General features: G+C 38.7%; 1 protein-coding gene across 7 annotated transcripts in view; it reads left to right on the top strand.

Annotated features, from left to right (window-relative positions):
- ABCC9 (ATP binding cassette subfamily C member 9) overlaps positions 1 to 18,930 on the top strand; it is a 115,962-nt gene that overhangs the window by 10,997 nt on the left and 86,035 nt on the right. For 5 of the 7 annotated variants that reach the window (XM_059682353.1, XM_059682358.1, XM_059682354.1 and 2 more), the window contains 6 exons: positions 3,940 to 4,061; positions 7,836 to 8,002; positions 9,012 to 9,254; positions 11,208 to 11,393; positions 16,286 to 16,444; positions 16,974 to 17,129. In XM_059682353.1, the coding sequence (XP_059538336.1) occupies positions 3,940 to 4,061; positions 7,836 to 8,002; positions 9,012 to 9,254; positions 11,208 to 11,393; positions 16,286 to 16,444; positions 16,974 to 17,129 (1,033 nt within the window). The remainder of the gene's footprint in view (positions 1 to 3,939; positions 4,062 to 7,835; positions 8,003 to 9,011; positions 9,255 to 11,207; positions 11,394 to 16,285; positions 16,445 to 16,973; positions 17,130 to 18,930) is intronic. The other 2 variants (XM_059682357.1, XM_059682359.1) reach the window with 2 other exon arrangements.

Raw genomic sequence — 18,930 nt, 5'->3', positions numbered from 1 at the left:
TCTTTCCTCCTTAACATAGTTATTATATTTGATGCAGCTAATCATTCCTTCCTTCTTTATTTTTTAAAACAAAATATTTATGAACTATATTTTACTTAAAATATCACTTATCCTATCTAATAAAAGAGAAAAATGGTAATTGGCGTACGACGATACCCTTTTCATTGGCTAATCAGGGCTATATGCAAATTAACTGCCAACTATGATTGGCAGTTAACTGCCAACTATGATTGGCAGTTAACTGCCAACAAGATGGCGGCTAATTTGCATATGTAGGCACAATGCAGGGAGGCGAAAGGGAAAGCAGGAAGAAGCCCCCCAGCCATGATCGGAGAATCAGGTGCCTTTGCCGCCCTGGCCAGTGATAGCAGGAAGTAGGGGTGGAGCCAGCGATGGGAGCTGGGCATGGTCGAAGCTGGCAGTCCCGGGAGCTAGGGGCCCCTTGCCTGGGCCTAAAGCGGAGTCCACAATCGCGGGGCCGCTGCAGCTGCGGGTCCCCACTGCCCGAGCCAGATGCCTCAGCCAGAGGCGTTAGGCCTGGGCAGGGGCGGAGCCTGCAACCGCGGGGAGTTGGGGGTCCCCTGCCCAGGCCTGATGCCTCTGCCAGAGGCCTCAGGCCTGGTCAAGGGGCCGATCCGGTGATTGGTGATCGGAGGGTGATGAGGGTCAACTCCTCTGGCCGAGGCATCAGGCCTGGGTGGGGGGCGGAGCCGGGGATTGGGGGGATATGATGGTCCCCTTGCCCAGGCCTGAAGCCTGGGTCAGAGGCGTCAGGCTTGGGCGGGGGGTGGAGCAAGCGATCAGAGGGAGATGGGGGTCCCCTGCCCAGGCATGATTCCTGGGCCAGAGGCCTCAGGCCTGGGCGGGGGCCAGAGCCAGTGATCAGGGGGAGATGGGGGTCCCCTGTCCAAGCCTGACACCTCTGGCGGAGGCGTCAGGCCTGGGCAAGGGGCCGATCCTGCGATTGGAGGGTGATGGGGGTCAACGCCTGAGGGTTCCCAGTATGTGAGAGGGGGCAGGCTGGGCTGAGGGACACTCCCCCCCCCCACACACACACCCAGTGCACGAATTTCGTGCACCGGGCCCCTAGTGCTCATTATAATTAGCAAAACAATGCAAAGACCTTCCTAATTGAGTAATTAATTTTTATAGTAATACAGATATTAAAGCTATTAATTTTTCTTTTGAAATATCCTTATCTGTTGCATTGGTATTTGTAATGTGTTATCTTTTTTTATTTCTATGTAAATAATTTATGATTCCCGTGTAGATACTTTCCTAGGTCTAGGAATCATTTTTAGTTTGCTATTTAGTCTAACTTGATAGGTTTATTATAAGAACATATAATTTGTTAAATGAATACTTTTTGGGATTTATTAATATTTTCATAATAGTAAAATACTTGATATATTCTTTGTAGGAGATGAAATTTTATTGAGTTTACTGATTGGATTACTGAAGTCTTGTATCTTTATTATTTTTATATTATTTAATCTATTACATTCTAAAAATGTGTATTAAAATCTTCACTGTTATTATGTTTTCATTTGGGATTTTTAAAATCATTTTCTCCTTTTTGAAATTATTCTTTTGTCCCCCATGATGTACACTTTTTAAATTTTCTTCCTAACTTCCTGACTAAAGATTTTCCGCTATAATGAGATGCATATGCTACCACAGAACACTGAGATCAGTGAATCACACTCTAAAAATAATAGAGCTTAAGGAAAAGATTAGGGTTGGGAAAACCACTTGCAACCCAGACAACTTTGTGAGCAGAGCACTAACAATATGACAGTAATCCTAATAAAAAACTTGAATGGTTAAAAGACACAAATAAATGCCACAGTACATGTAAAACCTTATAGTAGCTACTGGTATCTTTATTCATCCTTTATTATTGCTTCCCTTAATTATGTTTTATCATTCTTTTTCTAACTTCTTTCATTCACTCTTTGCTTTATTATAATTATTTATTCCTGAATATGTTTTTGAGTATAGCTTTTACAACATTTTATATGCTTTCATAAGTAGTATGATCATTTTAAAATATCTTAAATATTAAGTGATTTTTAAAACTCTTTCTTCTGTTCAATAATTAAAGAGTATTAGAAGTACTTCCTAATTTCTGTATTGATGAAATATTTATTTTCTACTTTTTCTCTTTGAACACTTTGAACTACTTCAAAAGTGGTGGGTCGTTCTTAAGCCAGTTTTTATGCTATCACACTTTCATTAATATGTCTATATTAATGATTCCAAATTCATCTCTGCTCATGTTACAAATCTCTACATACACTTGCCTATTAGGCAACTTGCTTTGCATGTTTATTGGTCCATACATTCCTGCTGAAACTTATTGGCTTCCTCTCTCCAGTTTGTTCATCTTCTTAAAATCTTACTTGTTCACACCACCATCCACTTAGGCACTGTGGGAATTTTCTCTACATCTCCATCACCATCACCCTCATTGTGAAACTCTATTAAAGTCCTGTCCATTTTAACAATTAATATTTTTTCAAATGTATTATTTCCTCCATGTTTCTGCTGGCAGATCTTAATTCAGGGTTTCATCATCCCTCACCTGGCCTATACCAATACTTTGCTAACTGCTTTCTTTCCTTCCAAGTCTTTCCCCTCACCTCAAACCTGCACACTTCCTATCAGCTCCATTATTCCCATTACTAACAGATTGAACTGTCTAAAACTTAAATCTGACTGTACCACTTACCTATTAAAATATTTCAATTTTTTGCAAAATTAGATTCTAGCTCCTTACATAGCATACAAAGCCCTTTATCCTATCTCATTACACTACTTGGAATTTTGAACATGTTATACTGTTTCATGCTTCTATGTATTTGCACATTCTGTTCCTTCACTTAAAGTGCTGTTCCACCACTTCCCTGGATTCCTTTTTATATTTGTTTCCATTGCCAACCATACCTCTTCTGAAGTGACTTTCCCAAATGTTTCTCTTTCCCTCACTCTCAAACAAGTTACTTCCTTTTCTATACTGCTTGTATACTAAAATATTTAAGTATTTGAGAAAATATAAATGTTTCATTGTGTGGCATTGTTATTGCAAAAGGAGTTGAGGGCTGTCTACCATGCAAATCTGTCCTGTCATATTTCTGATCCACCGAAAGCTGTCTGTTGTCTTCAGAACAAAGCCTCCTCCCCTTGCAATCACACTGCATTGTTTGTAGTACCCTTGAACTTATCTAGACCCTCTCCCTGGAACTGTCCTCCTCTCTCTTCCTCCGGGCAATAATTTCTCATTCTTAAAGTTTCCATTCAGAAGTCCAATTTTTTTACAAAGCTTCCTCTGTCACAGACTCTAGCTCTGTATGTGCTCACAGTCCTTCACCTGGGTTGTAATTTTCTCTATACTATTACTATCCTCCATAAACTCCAAAATTTGGTATCACAGACCACAGACACCATATCTTGTCTTGTGTCCTGTTGCATCCCAGAATCTAATACAGTGTCTGGACCAGCTAACACGTATGTATTCAATGAATTAAGGAAAACGGGGAAATCACTGCAAAGGTTAGGAAAGCTATCAAAAAGTAAACATACTTTTCACACACATTAGAGTTTATTTCCAGTGGATTGTTTTTACTTGCTGTAGGTGTTAAAAATATTTCAGCAGGTCTTCCCTTTAGCTTTGGAGCAGTTATATATTTGCTTTTGTTCACATTTTAAGGTCTTGTTTAGCTGTGTTTATTCAGCCCTCCATGTTAAGGTAGATCTTTTCAATAGAATTTTGTCCCCCAATATAGTCTTCCTTATATGTTCTCTTGGCAACTACTCCTGTATTTTGTATTTTAAATCTCTGATTGCTAAAAGAGAGTTTTAAGGAGGAAATTGGAAACAAAATGAGAGACTATCTGGAGCCATCAGCTGTAGACACTGACACTGTACCGCTCTCCATAGACGGCGGGCGTCGCGGCATCTCCATCTCTTCATGCCGGCCGTGATGGGATTTGTTGCCACTACAACATCAATAGTATATTATCATAACATTGAGACATCAAATTTTCCTAAATTACTTTTAGGTAAGTATGATCAAGTGTCCGCCTACCCCCAAAATTGCTATTTGTTTTCCCTTTTTCTTATAGAAACTGCTATCAGCGTGGGTTGGGATTGGGAAGAATTAAACGTGGGAAAAACGACAACGTTTCATTCTTCTGTAGTCTCCCAATAAAGGTGGAGGGGAAGATAAATTGAATTGCTTTAGGCTGTGAAAACATCATATCCCCAGGACCTCTGTTCTCCACTAAATACCCCTCATGAAATGTTCGTGTGTGGCAGGAGGAAAGTGGAGGGGATGTGCTGGCCTTCTGGCTTGCAGAAGCTGTGCTCTTGAGAATCAGAGCACTTGCAAGGAGCTATTGCACTGTATGGTCCCATGAAGCAGTCATCTCATCTAGTTCCACATGTTTCTGCCTTAGGCTTGGAGTCCTGAGGCATTTTCAGAAGGTTCAAGCCTTTCATTGATATTGCGGGAGTGTCACGCTCTTCCTAGAATTTCTGCCAAGGCATCAGGGGCACCGTGGGGCAGGGTATCCTTCATAGCGTGCGGAAAACGATGTTGTCCTGCCTTGCCAGCATGGCTCAATGGTTGAGCCTTGACCTATGAACCAGGAGGTCATATTTCGATTCCTGGTCAGGGCAATGGGTCAGGGCAATGCCCACTGTGGGGTGGGTTGCGGGCTCCATCCCCACGGTGGGACGTGCAGGAGGAAGCACAGCCCCTCATCATGCCTAACATCTTTTCAGCTTCTCTTGCCTCCCTGTCCTGTAGAAATCAGAGGCTGTCTAAAATGTCCCTTACTTTTTCCTTAGGTTGAAATAACATAACTCATCCCAATTAGTTATATTCAATCTTCTGACCCATCTTAGCATTCGCTGGTGTACACTTTCATAAACAGAGCTAAGAGGAAAGGATAGAGTATGGATCATGGACGGGCTTCTGGGACTTGTGAATCTCCTAAAATGATAGATAAGTTGTATGTGTTTGGGTGTGAATGAATGCTTACAGTTTTATAAGGTTCATAAATTTCATTTGATTGTATATGAGGAACATAACATTGACTGATAAAGAAATTAAGAAAAGTAATAATTAAACCACACATTTTTTCACACATTTTAAATTTTAATGTAAATAAGATTTACATTAAAATTTAAAATGGATAAGAATATATTGATTATTTAATTTTATGGTATATTGCATTATTTGATTGGGCAAAGGTAATCTAATAAAAATAAGTAGACAGGATAAATATTAATTTAGAAGGCTTGTCAATGTCTGAATTACTAGAATGCTCTTTAGTACAAAATGACAGAGATATTATTACAGTAATTTTTTTATGAAGACGCCCCCCCAAAAGTGAAATTTCTGATGGCAACAGCAAAAATATACATAGCATTGGGAATTCGATACACTAGACATTAAGTTTCTGAAAAACTGATGATAAAAGAGTTATAAGATATAATTAGAAAGGAAAAGTGCATTTTAATAATATTTTGAAGGAAATGTGATCAGAATCTGACTGTAATTTTGATGTAGGTACTAGGCATAATTTGATCATATTTCTGGAAGAGGTAAAAAATAGTCTAACTTTCTCCTTAGTTTAGGAAAGAAATATTTGGACCTAGAAATATCACACTTATTTTAAGATCACAAAACTAGTCATTTTAACCGAACATTGTATTATGACCATACCAAACATAGTTGAAAGAAAGAATTATGCAAATACTCATATATCTACTACTTAGATTCTTCAATTTATATATATATTTTTATATTTTATCAAATATCTACATCTTTCTGTCTCTCTTCATTGATCAGCACATCTTATTTTTGGTGTATTTAAAGTAAGTTGCAAAAAAATAAATAAAGTTGCAGACATTAATATGTATCATCCCCTGATGATTTCAGCGTGCATATCATTAACTAGAGTTTAAACACTTGTTTAAAGTTCTTTTGGGGAGATAAAATTTACACACTGAAGTACAGAAATCTTTATTTGCTAAATGCAAAGATGCCTGTGTAAGCCTATAATTATATAGAACATTGCCAACATCCGTGAAAGCTTTCTGGTAATCTTTCCATTCAGTCCTCATTTTCATTTCCATGAAAGCAACACCTAATCAGATCCCCCCCCCCCCCCCCCCCCCGCCATAGATTAGATTTGACTGCTCTAGAATTTCATATAAATTGAATCATATAGTTTAAACTCTTGTGTAAGGCTTCTTTCTCTCAGCATGATTTTTTGAGGCTCATTCATATTGTAGTATCAATCAGTATTTTGTTCTTGTAACTGTGGGTATTCCACTGTATAAATATACCTCAGTTTTTCATATTCTTGTTGATGTATAGCTGGACCATTTCCGGTTTTGGCTATCATGGGGGGAAAAGGCAGCTATAAACATTCATGTGCAAGCCTTGTTGTGGATTTATTTCTCTTTGTTTTATTTCTCTTGGATATATACCTAAGAGTAAAATTGCTGGGTCATAGGGTAGGTAGGAAAATGTTTATATTTGTAAGAAGCCACAAGATCTTTTCCCAAAGTGGCTTATTTTACAGTCGCACTAACAGTGTGTGGGAATCCCAGTTGTTCACATGCTCTCCATCATTTGATGATCTTAATTTTGTAATTTAGCCATGCTGGTGGGTATGTACTAATAACACATTGTGAGTTTAATTTGCATTTCCCTGAGAACTAGTGATGTTCAGCACTTTTTGATGAGTCTACTGGCCATTTGTTATTTTTGTGAAGTGGCTATTCATATCTTTTGTTGAATTTTTATTTGGTTGTATTTTTATGGTTGAGTTGTAGGAGTACTTTGTATATACTAGATACTAGTATATCATCAGATACATGTTTTGAGAGTATTTTCCTTCTGGTCTGTGGCATGAACACTCATTTACTTAATAAGTATAGTGATCAGGAAATTTTAAGTTTTTAAATATTTTATTTTATTTTTTCCATCACCTTTATCCTATCTACGCCCTCTTCCACCTCCAATAAAATTTTAATTTTGATGTACTATAATTCATCATTTTTCATGTATAATTATTGTTTCCTGTGTCTTAATAAATCTTTGCCTTCTCAGCATGTTTCCCTCATATTCTCCTTTGACAACAGATTTCTAGGAACATCTCTGCTTCCATCTCATATTTGCTCCAAAATTCTGGCTGTGGTTGTGATGGTGTAGATCCCTATCCTTCTGACATGACTACTTGCAGCCTGGGTTTGCTCTGTAGGACTGTTATTATTCTCTGCGCTCTGGCTGTGTGTGGTGTTTTAAACCATTTTGAGTGAGAAGGGTCACTACTTGAAAGCTGATTTGTAAAGCAGTAAACCTATGACATAGCTTATGGATTCCATAATAATTCCAAGGTAGCACTATTAGACATATCCCTGGGAGTTGCAAGGCACTTATCTATTGGTTAGGTTACACAAATAACTTGTGAATTCATCGTATAAGCCAGGCTTCTTAAAAAACAAGACCAAAAGATAAAGTAAATTTTTAAGTCTACAGAATTACACAAGTTCTGAAGTGTGTAGGCTATCCTTACCTATATGTCTCCTTATGTTTGTACATCTGTCACATATAATCAAAAGAGGAAGCACTAACATTTTAAAATCATTACCATACCTCACTAAAGCATACATGTTTTTTCAACAAATAAAATGATCTGGAAATAGAATATTTAAAATTGTCTTTGTTATTAAAAAGCATTATATGTATATTGAAATTTCAGTGAGGTTTTGAAAAATATCAGTGAAAGGTTGAATCTGTTTCTTTTTCCTTTTCTCAGCCCTATTCCTGTATTGGGTAATGGCCTTTATTACAAAAACCATAAAATTGGTCAAGCATTGGCAGTCTGGTTGGGGACTATCAGATCTGCGTTTCTGCATCACAGGCATAATGGTCATCTTGAATGGACTCCTGATGGCTGTGGAGATCAATGTCATTCGGGTCAGAGTAGGTATCTAATGGTTTTTTGTTTAGTTTCTAGAATTCAGGACCCTAATATTAAAGATCGAAGTCAGCTAGAAATCATTTGTGTTTAAGAGGATGAAGAAATGTATGTCATCTATGTGTATAAATATAAAGTTGAACTAATCATTAAGTTTTAGACCATTAATGTTTCAGAAAACTCAATTTGACCCTGGGACCTATTTATTAATTCAAAAATATTGATTGGATGCCTGTTATGTGCTAAACACTATGATTAGTTCATATTATAGATGAAATGGTTTTCATTAGAAGTTTCAAAAGCTTCATCATCCATGATTGATTCAAAGCAAGCCTGTGTTAATGAAACTACTGTATTATCAGAAATTTCAAACTGAAAAGATCTAATCCAGCTTGTTCATTTCACTGATGCAAAAACTTTACTATAGAATTAACTCTTGCTATATATCCAAGTAACGTGGTCAAGGCTCATATCTGGTCTATGATTACAAATCTATGGTACTTTCCAGAACCTAATGCTTCCAGTTATATTGTGACATACTAGTGACTGATTTTTTTTAATATTTATTTTCTACCAGTGCACTTTGAATTTGCACTGAATGGCAAGATACATGTTGCAATAATGTTAGTCAGGCCACAAATTAACAGAATGACAACAATGGTGTTGATAACCCATTTAAAAAAATCTAAACAATGTATGTCATTTAGCTGACTTTCTCTCAGGATAACATGAATGATTAAATTTTAGCACTGTAATAACTATCTTTTATAGGGATAATTGATTTTTTAGAAGTGGCTCCAAGTGGATTAAATATAAAACTCTGGAATTCAATTAGTTAATTGAGTCACAACCAAAGGGAAATATTTTAAAGAATATTTCAGAAATGGATGGACAAAAGTATGCAAATACAAATTTTGGCCTCTTGAAATGAAAATGTGGGAAAGGTTTAAATTTTATTTTTAACAAATGGAAAACGAATTGGGTTGTTATTTTGTGGAATGTTTCTTGCTACAGAGATATGTATTCTTCATGACTCCTCAGAAAGTAAAACCTCCTGAAGACCTCCAGGATCTTGGTGTGAGATTTCTTCAACCGTTCGTAAATTTACTGTCCAAAGCAACATACTGGTGGATGAACACACTTATCATATCTGCTCATAAAAAGCCTATTGATCTGAAGGCAATTGGAAAACTACCAATAGCAATGAGGGCGGTAACAAATTATGTTTGCCTGAAGGATGCATATGAAGAACAAAAGGTAACAGTATCTGTTTTTCATGATAATTGTGGGGAATAGACCTATTAAACATAAAGGCTCTAAGCATAAATAATACCTATGGTTAAGGAAGAATAGATTTGCTCTCTCTGTCTTCACCAGTAGTTTTGAGTCATGTTAATTGGGCTGCTGAGGATCAACCAGAAATACAGGGTGGGGCAAAAGTAGGTTTACAGTTGTTAAGTTTGCAAAACACAGAGTTTATTCTTATATTATTATTTCTTAATTGTATTATTTTTCATACAAACAACTACAAACCTACTTTTGCCCCACTTGTATGTTGTGTCAGCTGCCCAGTCAATATATGAGCAGGGATAGAGAGAGCACTCTTTTTCTCTGGGACCAAGTGGAAGGTAAGAATTAAGTTCAATAATAATGTATGTCTAATCATTGTTACCATATAATCAATAATTCATGGACTTTTTGTTGTCTTTTATCAAGTATCTTGTCAATATTTGTTATTTAAAGAGAAAATAGATTATATCCATTAATAACTAACTTTAGGAAACTAAAATTTTTTATTAACTAAAATTTGGATGCTGAATTTCAAACTTAGGAAAATAAATCAAATAAAGGGGCACTTCTACTTATTCCATGTACCAAGCTATATATCAGCCAAAATTGGTTTCTTCAGGTACTTTCTTTGCATATTTATAATTGCTTTAAAAATATAAATGTAGGAATCTTGGGTGTTTTTCAGTTTGTTTTCAACCTGCATACTCTCCACAGTGGTAAATGTATTTTATATTGCAATCATGTACAAATTTTATTGTAATTAAAAATATGAGCATACACAACCAACATTGGAAGGGAATAGGATGTGGGGAATCAGTTATAGAGTTTTTGGCTGTTTAAAATTAAGATAAACAAAGGATTATGGTAAATGATGAAAATGACCTCAGTTTTGTGTCAAACATGTGTATTATGAAATTAATATTTCAGGAAATGGTTACTACAAATAAACCCGAGTCATCTCTTTGATTTCACCTCTGGGAAAAGTATTGCATAATATTTTTAAACTACTGTGCTAAAGTAAAGATTAACAATATAGCCTAAGCACAACTTACAGTTCTTAGTACTCTTATAACACAGATTAACTTGAATTTGGTGTGTTAATTAATTCTTTTTATAAAAAAAACTTAAAAAAAAATAAAATTTTATTTATCTAACAGGAAATTGAATATGAAATACAATTGGACTCTATTGTGTTGAGTTAGCTTCTTTGCCACAGTGAAAAAACTTTATTCACCTTTACTCCAAGAGATAATTATGATTGTTCAGCTCTTAAAATATTTTCAACACACAACTATAGATCTATGAAACTATGAGTTGGCTTAAGCATATATGCCATTTTTTATTTTGCATTTTTTTAAAGGAAGAACTAGAAAACACAAGTCTAACATAACTTTAAAAGTATCTACCATTCACAGAGATGGGAGGAGAAACAATTTGAAGTTGGGATCTTCTGTTTTGTTTAGCTTATAATAATTTGATAAGAGAATCTTTTATGATCTAGTAACTCCAGAAGCCTTGATTCGCCTGTCAGTAACATTGCCTTTATACATTACTATCTTCTTTTCATACAATGTTATTTGGTATATTCATGACAGAGCTACATTTTCCAAATCAAATCAAAGGGAATTAAAATAGATTTGGCCTTAAGAATTTTGGGTCATCCTTTGACAACTAAAAATAATACAATGTCATTTAAAAACTGTCCTGGTTACTCTTCATTTTCTCTATCACATTAAAATGCATTCAGTAGCATAGAATGCAAGAATACAGAATCATGCATATTATACTGAAAGGTACACATTAACAGTTATTTATAAACACAAAAAAATGGGAAGAAATTACCATAGTGGCAAAGATTAATTGATGCGCTAGTTATTTTATCTAAGTTCATCTATTTTTTTGTTTGTTGTTTTTTTCCAGAAAAAAGTAGCAGATCATCCAAATCGGACTCCATCTATATGGCTAGCAATGTACAGAGCTTTTGGACGTCCAATTCTACTTAGTAGCACATTCCGTTATCTTGCTGACTTACTGGGTTTTGCTGGACCACTCTGTATTTCTGGAATAGTGCAGCGTGTGAATGAAACCCAGGATGAGACAACAGGAGTAAGTTCATGGTACTTTTGAAAGGAAACATTATTGGCGGGTTTCATTGTCATTGTTACTTTATACTAATGCAGTATAAAACTTATAAAAAGTAGTTCAAACAGGGCTATTTATAAAGAACTCAATGCTTTTTTAAAAAAGAAATCACTAATTTTTCTTGCGGAGCATATTGTGCATTTATGTATTAATTAAATGGATATGGTCAACAAAATCTTTTCTCAGATTCAGAGCCTATAAAATTTTAATAAGCATATACTGTGAGCCAGAAACTATGCTTGGAAATTTCACATTAGTTATTTTAGTTGATCTTTATAACAATCCTTTAAAGAATTTTCATGCATGGGTGCATGCGAGGTGGTGGCTGAGTCACTTTTCTAGAGGCCTATGACCAATAACATTAGTAATGTGATTTTCAGTATGTACATTTTCTTTTTCTAATATATTAAAGCCACAATAATAAGGGCACGTCACATTATGATATTTTTATTAGATATTATATTATTATTTTGGAGGCTATATAGTATTAGATATTTGCTGTTATAAATTTATAATCTTATATTTTCTGTTCTTAATAAACTCTGCATCATGAATTTCCTAGTTTCTTTCTAAGGGCAGAGTTAATTTCCCTAGATACACAGATGGAAATGCTAGTCCAGATGCATTGATTTTCCTTTTCTAGTCCCTCAGTCTAATTTCCTGTCATTTTTTCTTTACATTTTAAAATTTTATGCATTTTCAAATCCTGCAGTAAGTGCTGCCTTCTCAGGGAAGCCTTTTCTGATTATCTTAGTTGGAATTTGACTCTGCTTGTTACTCCCCTAACACAATGTCTACTTCACACTGGCTCTTGACGTAGTGCTATTTATAATAAGGCATATCATTTATGGATACCCTTATCTTCCTAGGTTTTAAGCTGTTATTTTCTTTTGTTAATCCTCACCTGGGGATATTTTTCCATTGATTTTTAGAGAAGTGGAAGGGAGGGGGAGAGGCAGAGAAAGAAACATCTATGTGAGAGAAACACATCGATTGGTTGCCTTCCACATGTTCCCTGACTGGGTGGGGATTAAGCCTGCAACCAAGGTATGTGCCCTTGACCAGAATTGATCCTGCAACGCTTTAGTCCATGAGCAGATGCTCTATCCATTAAGTAAAACCGGCTAGGGCACGTCAGCTTTTTAAACAGAATGATTGTGAACAGTTCATACTTGTGTCCACAATGCTTAGTCCAGTTCCTTGCATGTATTAATCCTCAATCATTATTGAAGTAGATATTTGCACTTTTGTGATATTTTGTCCCTGCTAGCCTAATTACATGCATAGAATTTCACATAGAATTCTATCATCCCTCTGCCTTTCATATATTAGCCACATGTTTTTCTGAAAAGAAACAGAACTTACACATTTTATGTAGCCCCATGAAAAATGGAAGGGCTCAAAAGTAGAATTTTAGTGGACTTAAAACATAAAAAATGAGGAGTGCTCACACTGACATGATGTACTTATTCGAGTATTACCTTTCCCTCACTTCTTTTTTTTTCTCTTATAATCCTCATCTGAGGACATGTTTTTATTGATTTGAGAGAGAGAGAGAGAGAGAGGGAAAACAACGCATAGATAGGTTGCCTCCCGTACGTACCCCAACTGTGGATTGAACCCGCAAACCTGGGGTATGTGCCCTGACTAGGAATAGAACCCACGACCTTTCAGTATACAGGACAATGCTCCAACAAACTAAGCCACACCTGCCAGGGCTTAGTTCTAACATACAAATTATCAAATGCTATTGTTACAAACAAAAAACAATCAGTTTTGTATGATTATTAAGTCATATTCCTACTAAAATAATTATTTTCAAAAGTTGTGTTTTGTCACTGGAGGTGTCATATGGGGTGAAATCAGTAGCCAAGCTATATATTTTATATTTTCTTATTTATTTCATTAATATAAGTTAAGGTAAATGAAAATCAGAAAAAGTCAATTCTGTAGAATTATTTTGAAACTAGAGGCCCGGTGCACGAAATTCATGCATGTGGGTGGGGGCCCCTCAGCCTGGCCTGCATCCTCTACAATCTGGGATCCTTCGGGGGCTGTCCGACTGCCTCTCACAATCCAGGACTGCTGGCTCCTAACTGCTTGCCTGCCTACCTACCTGATCACCCCTAACCACTCTGCCTGCCTGCCTGATTGCCCCTAAATACCTCTGCCTGCCTGATCACCCTTAACCACCTCTGACTGCCTGCCTGATCACCCCTAACTGCTCCCCCGCTGGCCTGATCAACCCTAACTGCCTCTGCCTCACTCCGCACTCGGGACCCAGGATTCCCCCTTCTCAGTTGCAGGCACCTGAGACCCAGGCTTCCCTCCCTCTGGCCAGCCAAGGGCACCTAAGACCCGGGCCGGCTTTGCCCGGGCTGGCTGCAGCCACAGGGGACTGTGGGCAGGTGGCTTCACCTGGGCCGCAGGCACTTGGGACTGCGGGGCAGGCAGCTTGTCCCTCTCCCAGGCCGCAGACACAGGCGCTGGTGCCCAGGACTGCCGGACGGGCAGCTTGTCCCTCTCCCGGGCTATAGGCACAGCTGCTGGTGCCCAGGATCACAAGGTGTGTGGCTTGTCTCTTTCCCAGGCCACAGGTGCAGGCGCAGCCGCTGGCACTTGGTACCACGGGGTGGGCGGCTTGTCCCTCTCCCAGGCCACAGCCCAGCCATTGGCGCCCATGACCACAGGGCGGGCAGCTTGTCCCTCTCCCAGGCCACAGCCTGGCTGGTCCCCATTCCTCTCTTGCTAGCTCATTTGTTGTTGGCTGGTCCCCATTAATCTCTCCTCAGTGTTGAGAGTCTAAGCCGTTACGGCGTGATGGCGTGAGGGTGTGATGACCATCTTCATATTATCTCTCTATTATGTAGGACTAGAGGCCTGGTGCACAAATACGTGAATGGGTGGGATCAGCTCAATGAGAGGCTGCGGGGGTTGGCTGGCCAGCCCTGTCCCCTGGTCAAACTACTGGTTGAAGAGATAATTTGCATATTAGCCTTTTATTATATAGGACTAGAGGCCCAGTGCACAAAATTCATGCAATGGAAGGGGTGTCCCTCAGCCCAGCCTGCACCCTCTCCAATCTGGGACCCCTCAGGGGATGTCCAACCAACCAACAGGGATCAGGCCTAAACCAGCAGTCGGACATCCCTCTCACAATCCAGGACTGCTGGTTCCCAACTGCTCACCTGCCTGCCTGCCTGATTGCCCCTAACTGCTTCTGCCTGCCAACCTGATCACCACCTAACCACTCCCCTGCAGCCTGATTGACGCCTAACTGCTCCCCTGCTGGCCCAACCATCCCCAACTGTCCTCCCCTGCTGGCCTGGTCCCCCCTAACTGCCCTCCCCTGCTGGCCCAGTTGCCCCTAGCTGCCCTCCCTTGCTGGCCTGATTGCCCACAACTGCCCTCCCCTGCAGGCCATCTTGTGGCAGCCATCTTTGACCACATGGGGGCAGCCATCTTGTGTGAGGGAGTGATGGTCAATTTACATATTACCTCTTTATTATATAGCAGAGGTCCTCAAACTTTTTAAACAGGGGGCCAGTTCACTGTCCCTCAGACATTCCACATATGCGCCCTGCAGGCCTGGAACGAGTCGGCTGCTAAGCAGGACAGGCAGCGGCGGCAAAAACACCCGGCGGGCCGGATAAATGTTTTCGGCGGGCCGCAAGTGGCCTGTGGGCCGTAGTTTGAAGACCCCTGCTTTATAGGATAAGGATGCAGAAATTGTATTTTTGTTCCATTGGTCTTGCTGACCATCAGTTTTGTGTTTTTACCTCTAAGTTACAGTCTCAGTTAACATCCATCTTCATTCGTTACTTCCCATTTTACCACGGTACAATATATCTTTTCAGAAAATGTCTTCAAATTTTTTAAAAAATAAAAATGTATCTTTTTATCATAGTGATCCATTTGAGATCTTATGCATTGAGCTGATTTATATTTGTTTTTGTGGATGTGGTGAAGAAAACCCCAAATTGTCTTTTGAGACTCATTTCACTAATGTATTATAAGGATTTTGAATTTTTGATATTAAAAAAAATCAACACTAATAAAAGAGAAAAATGGTAATTGGCGTACGATGATACCCTTTTCATTGGCTAATCAGGGCTATATGCAAATTAACTGCCAACTAAGATTGGCAGTTAACTGTCAACAAGATGGCGGTTAATTTGCATATGTAGGCACAATGCAGGGAGGCGAAAGGGAAAGCAGGAAGAAGCCCCCTGCCACTGACAGTGATCGGAAACCCAGGGGGGAGCTAAGAGCTGGGGGGCAGGGCAAAGGTGGCCCTGGGGCCGCCTTTGCCCTGCCCCCCAGCCATGATCAGAGAATCAGGCGCCTTTGCCGCCCTGGCCAGTGATAGCAGGAAGTAGGGGTGTAGCCAGCGATGGGAGCTGGGCACGGTAGAAGCTGGCAGTCCCGGGAGCTAGGGGCCCCTTGCCTGGGCCTAAAGCGAAGCCCACGATCGCGGGGCCGCGGCAGCTGTGGGTCCCCGCTGCCCGGGCTGGACGCCTCAGCCAGAGGCATCCTGCAGGGGCAGGGGCGGAGCCCGCGCGATCGCGGCGCCCCCCGCTGCCACTGCAGGTCCCCGCTGCCCGGGCCGGACGCCTAGGCCAGAGGCGTCAGGCCTGGGCAAGGGGCCGATCCTGCAATTGGAGGGTGATGGGGGTCAACGCCTGAGGGCTCCCAGTATGTGAGAGGGGGCAGGCTGGGCTGAGGGACACTCCCCCCCACACACACACACCCAGTGCACGAATTTCGTGCACCGGGCCCCTAGTCATTTAATAAATGCAAACTGTAGAACTGGTATATGAAAAGACTCATTTTAATTTATGTCTTTTTTCTTTTAGGACAAGTATTTAAAACCCGTCTCATCAAAGGAATTTCTTGAAAATGCTTATGTTCTAGCAGTCCTTCTTTTCTTGGCCCTTATTCTGCAAAGGACATTTCTGCAGGCTTCCTACTATGTTACCATAGAGACTGGCATTAACCTCCGTGGAGCTCTGCTGGTACGTACAAGCTCCGAATGATCTTTGGTTCTTTAAAATGCCACATGCCATGCCATCCAGTGACAGGAAGGGTAGTGGTTTCAGTTTTGTTTTTGCATGTCATTTTCACTTTGATGTTGTAATATCAACACTTCTAGGACCTACTTAATAAAAGAAACTAGAGCTAATTAATAAACCCATTGAGTTAAAAATAACTTTTATAATAATATATAAAAAAGATATTTTGAAATTTTACATTTACTGATCTATGCTTCTACCTGTTCTAGTCCTTATGTTTAAATTTGAATATATGTTTTGATTATATCACTAGAAAAAATAAGTTTGTCTTTAGTTGAAGTTTGTCTTTAGTTGAGGACTAAAAGTAACTATAATAAAATGAAAATAATAGTTGATTTAAGATGGCATTATAGGGTTTTATTTTCCCTTAAAATTTTTTTAAATGTTATGTTTAAATGAAAAAAAAAAAGCATAATGTTGAGTACTAAATGTAGAGCTTCATGTACATTTTCTTTCTTTTTTTTTTCTTCAGGCCATGATATACAATAAAATCCTTAGGCTCTCTACATCTAATTTATCCATGGGTGAGATGACCCTGGGACAGATCAATAACTTGGTTGCCATTGAAACCAATCAACTCATGTGGTTCTTGTTCCTGTGTCCCAATCTATGGGCTATGCCTGTTCAGGTAGATCAATATAAGTAAGATTCTCATTTGCAGAGAAAGTAAAACAAAACGAGTGTAAGATACTAATCTCAGCAGAGGATAAACTTTTTGAATGTGCTAATGTTATACCTTTCTTCTAGGAAGGAAGCCGAGACTCAGAAATGCTATGCCATAGGTTAAGAAAAAGGGGTTTGGAATTATATTGCTTGAGTTCAAATATCTGCCAAAGCCCCATTTTTGCACAAGTGTTTAACACCTCAAAATACTAGTTTTCTTAACTGTAAAATGTGAATGATAATAGCATCTGCCTTGTACAGTTGTTGGAATTGTCAAGACTAAGTTAAAATGTGTAAAGCATTTAGCACAGTGCCTAACATTTTATGGGCCCTCAGTAACAGTTCTTACTGCATAAGTTTATGCAAATCACAGAGCCAGGGCTTGATCCCTTTCATTTTGACAAACTCTCTTACAGCTTTTCTAAACTAGAACAATTGCTTAAGTTCATTGTGTAGTTTCAATAGCTGGTGTGCTATAATATGTCAAAATGTAAAAGGCAGTCAGAATACCAACAAGCATAGGGCTATTTAGCTATTTCCGATGGAAAACAGTGTTTGGCACAAAGCATTTTAGTAAAGATACAGGGGTGCTTTGGGGGTAAAAACGGCAAAAGAAATGTATTCCGTTTTTTTCTTCTATGTGATACTGAATATTTTTAATTATCTCAAGTTTGTATCCTGTAGACAGAGCTTAAACTATAAATCTTACTCAATGCAGTCTGTCATCTATGTCCCTGTGTACCTCCATTTTATTAAAGTGCATAAAATTATAAAGAAGATACGGTAGTTTTTATATTCATTGTTTGATTTTTTATTTTTAATGGGAATCCAAGTAAAATAAAAGTGTACATCATATATGCACAGTGCTTGGCACAAAGTAAGATTTAAAATATGCTTTGTCTCATCTCATCAAGATGTATTTATACATAGGTCAACTGCCTACGTGGCATAATTCAGTGCACTAAAAATTCCAGGCTGCCTCTGAAATTTTTGTTTTGATTGGAATTCCCAAAGAGCCTAATTGGTCAGGCAGTGAGCATGTTCCATTGCTTCTAGAAGGCCACAATAAGCTGTTATCATTGGCATACAGGATGGGTTAAATGCTTTAACTGCGTGGATACAGTCCATTAGTTGGACATTTTGACCTGTGATAAACTGAAGTACTGGGAAAAAAATATTTTCAAGAAAAAATAAGGAAGAAGAGGAAAGTGACACACCAGAGAGAATAGGCTAAGTGGGTCTGCTCTGGCTTTTGGGAAATAAACTTTAAAAGGGCCATGAGATAAGATGGGGCACCAACTTTAGCATCTTCAGTTTTAGTTAGGCCTGGCTTCTTTTCATTAAATGTACTCACATTTTATGATGCTACCCCCTACTTTCCTCCCTCCCCACCTTGGAAAGCTAGTGCATTCCCAAGAGACTCTGGAATATCAAATTTATGGTGAGCGACAACACTTTTGAGAAAAGTTTCAATGTTCTTTTAAAAAATTGAAGACTGCTTTAGAAGGCCAGAAGCATCATGGGACCGCTATGCAACTGCATGCAATAAATTGGTTTGACACCGGTTGTACAGATCACCATACTAAAAATAAAGCCCTACTACTTAGCTTTCCCCAAATAAATCATAGTAAAACCCATTGTCACAGTCGAGTTGACTTCCAAATAAACTAAATATAATAATTAAGAAATATTATATTTTCACTTAAAAAGATTTCCTTTCATGCAGTGGTCCCCACGCCCCCATTCATTTCCCCTTTTCGTTGTGT

The sequence above is a fragment of the Myotis daubentonii genome, chromosome 2, assembly GCF_963259705.1.
Source record: "Myotis daubentonii chromosome 2, mMyoDau2.1, whole genome shotgun sequence".
NCBI lineage: Eukaryota > Metazoa > Chordata > Mammalia > Chiroptera > Vespertilionidae > Myotis > Myotis daubentonii.
Note: the sequence above shows the minus strand (reverse complement) of the source record. Positions and strands in the feature narration are given on the sequence as shown.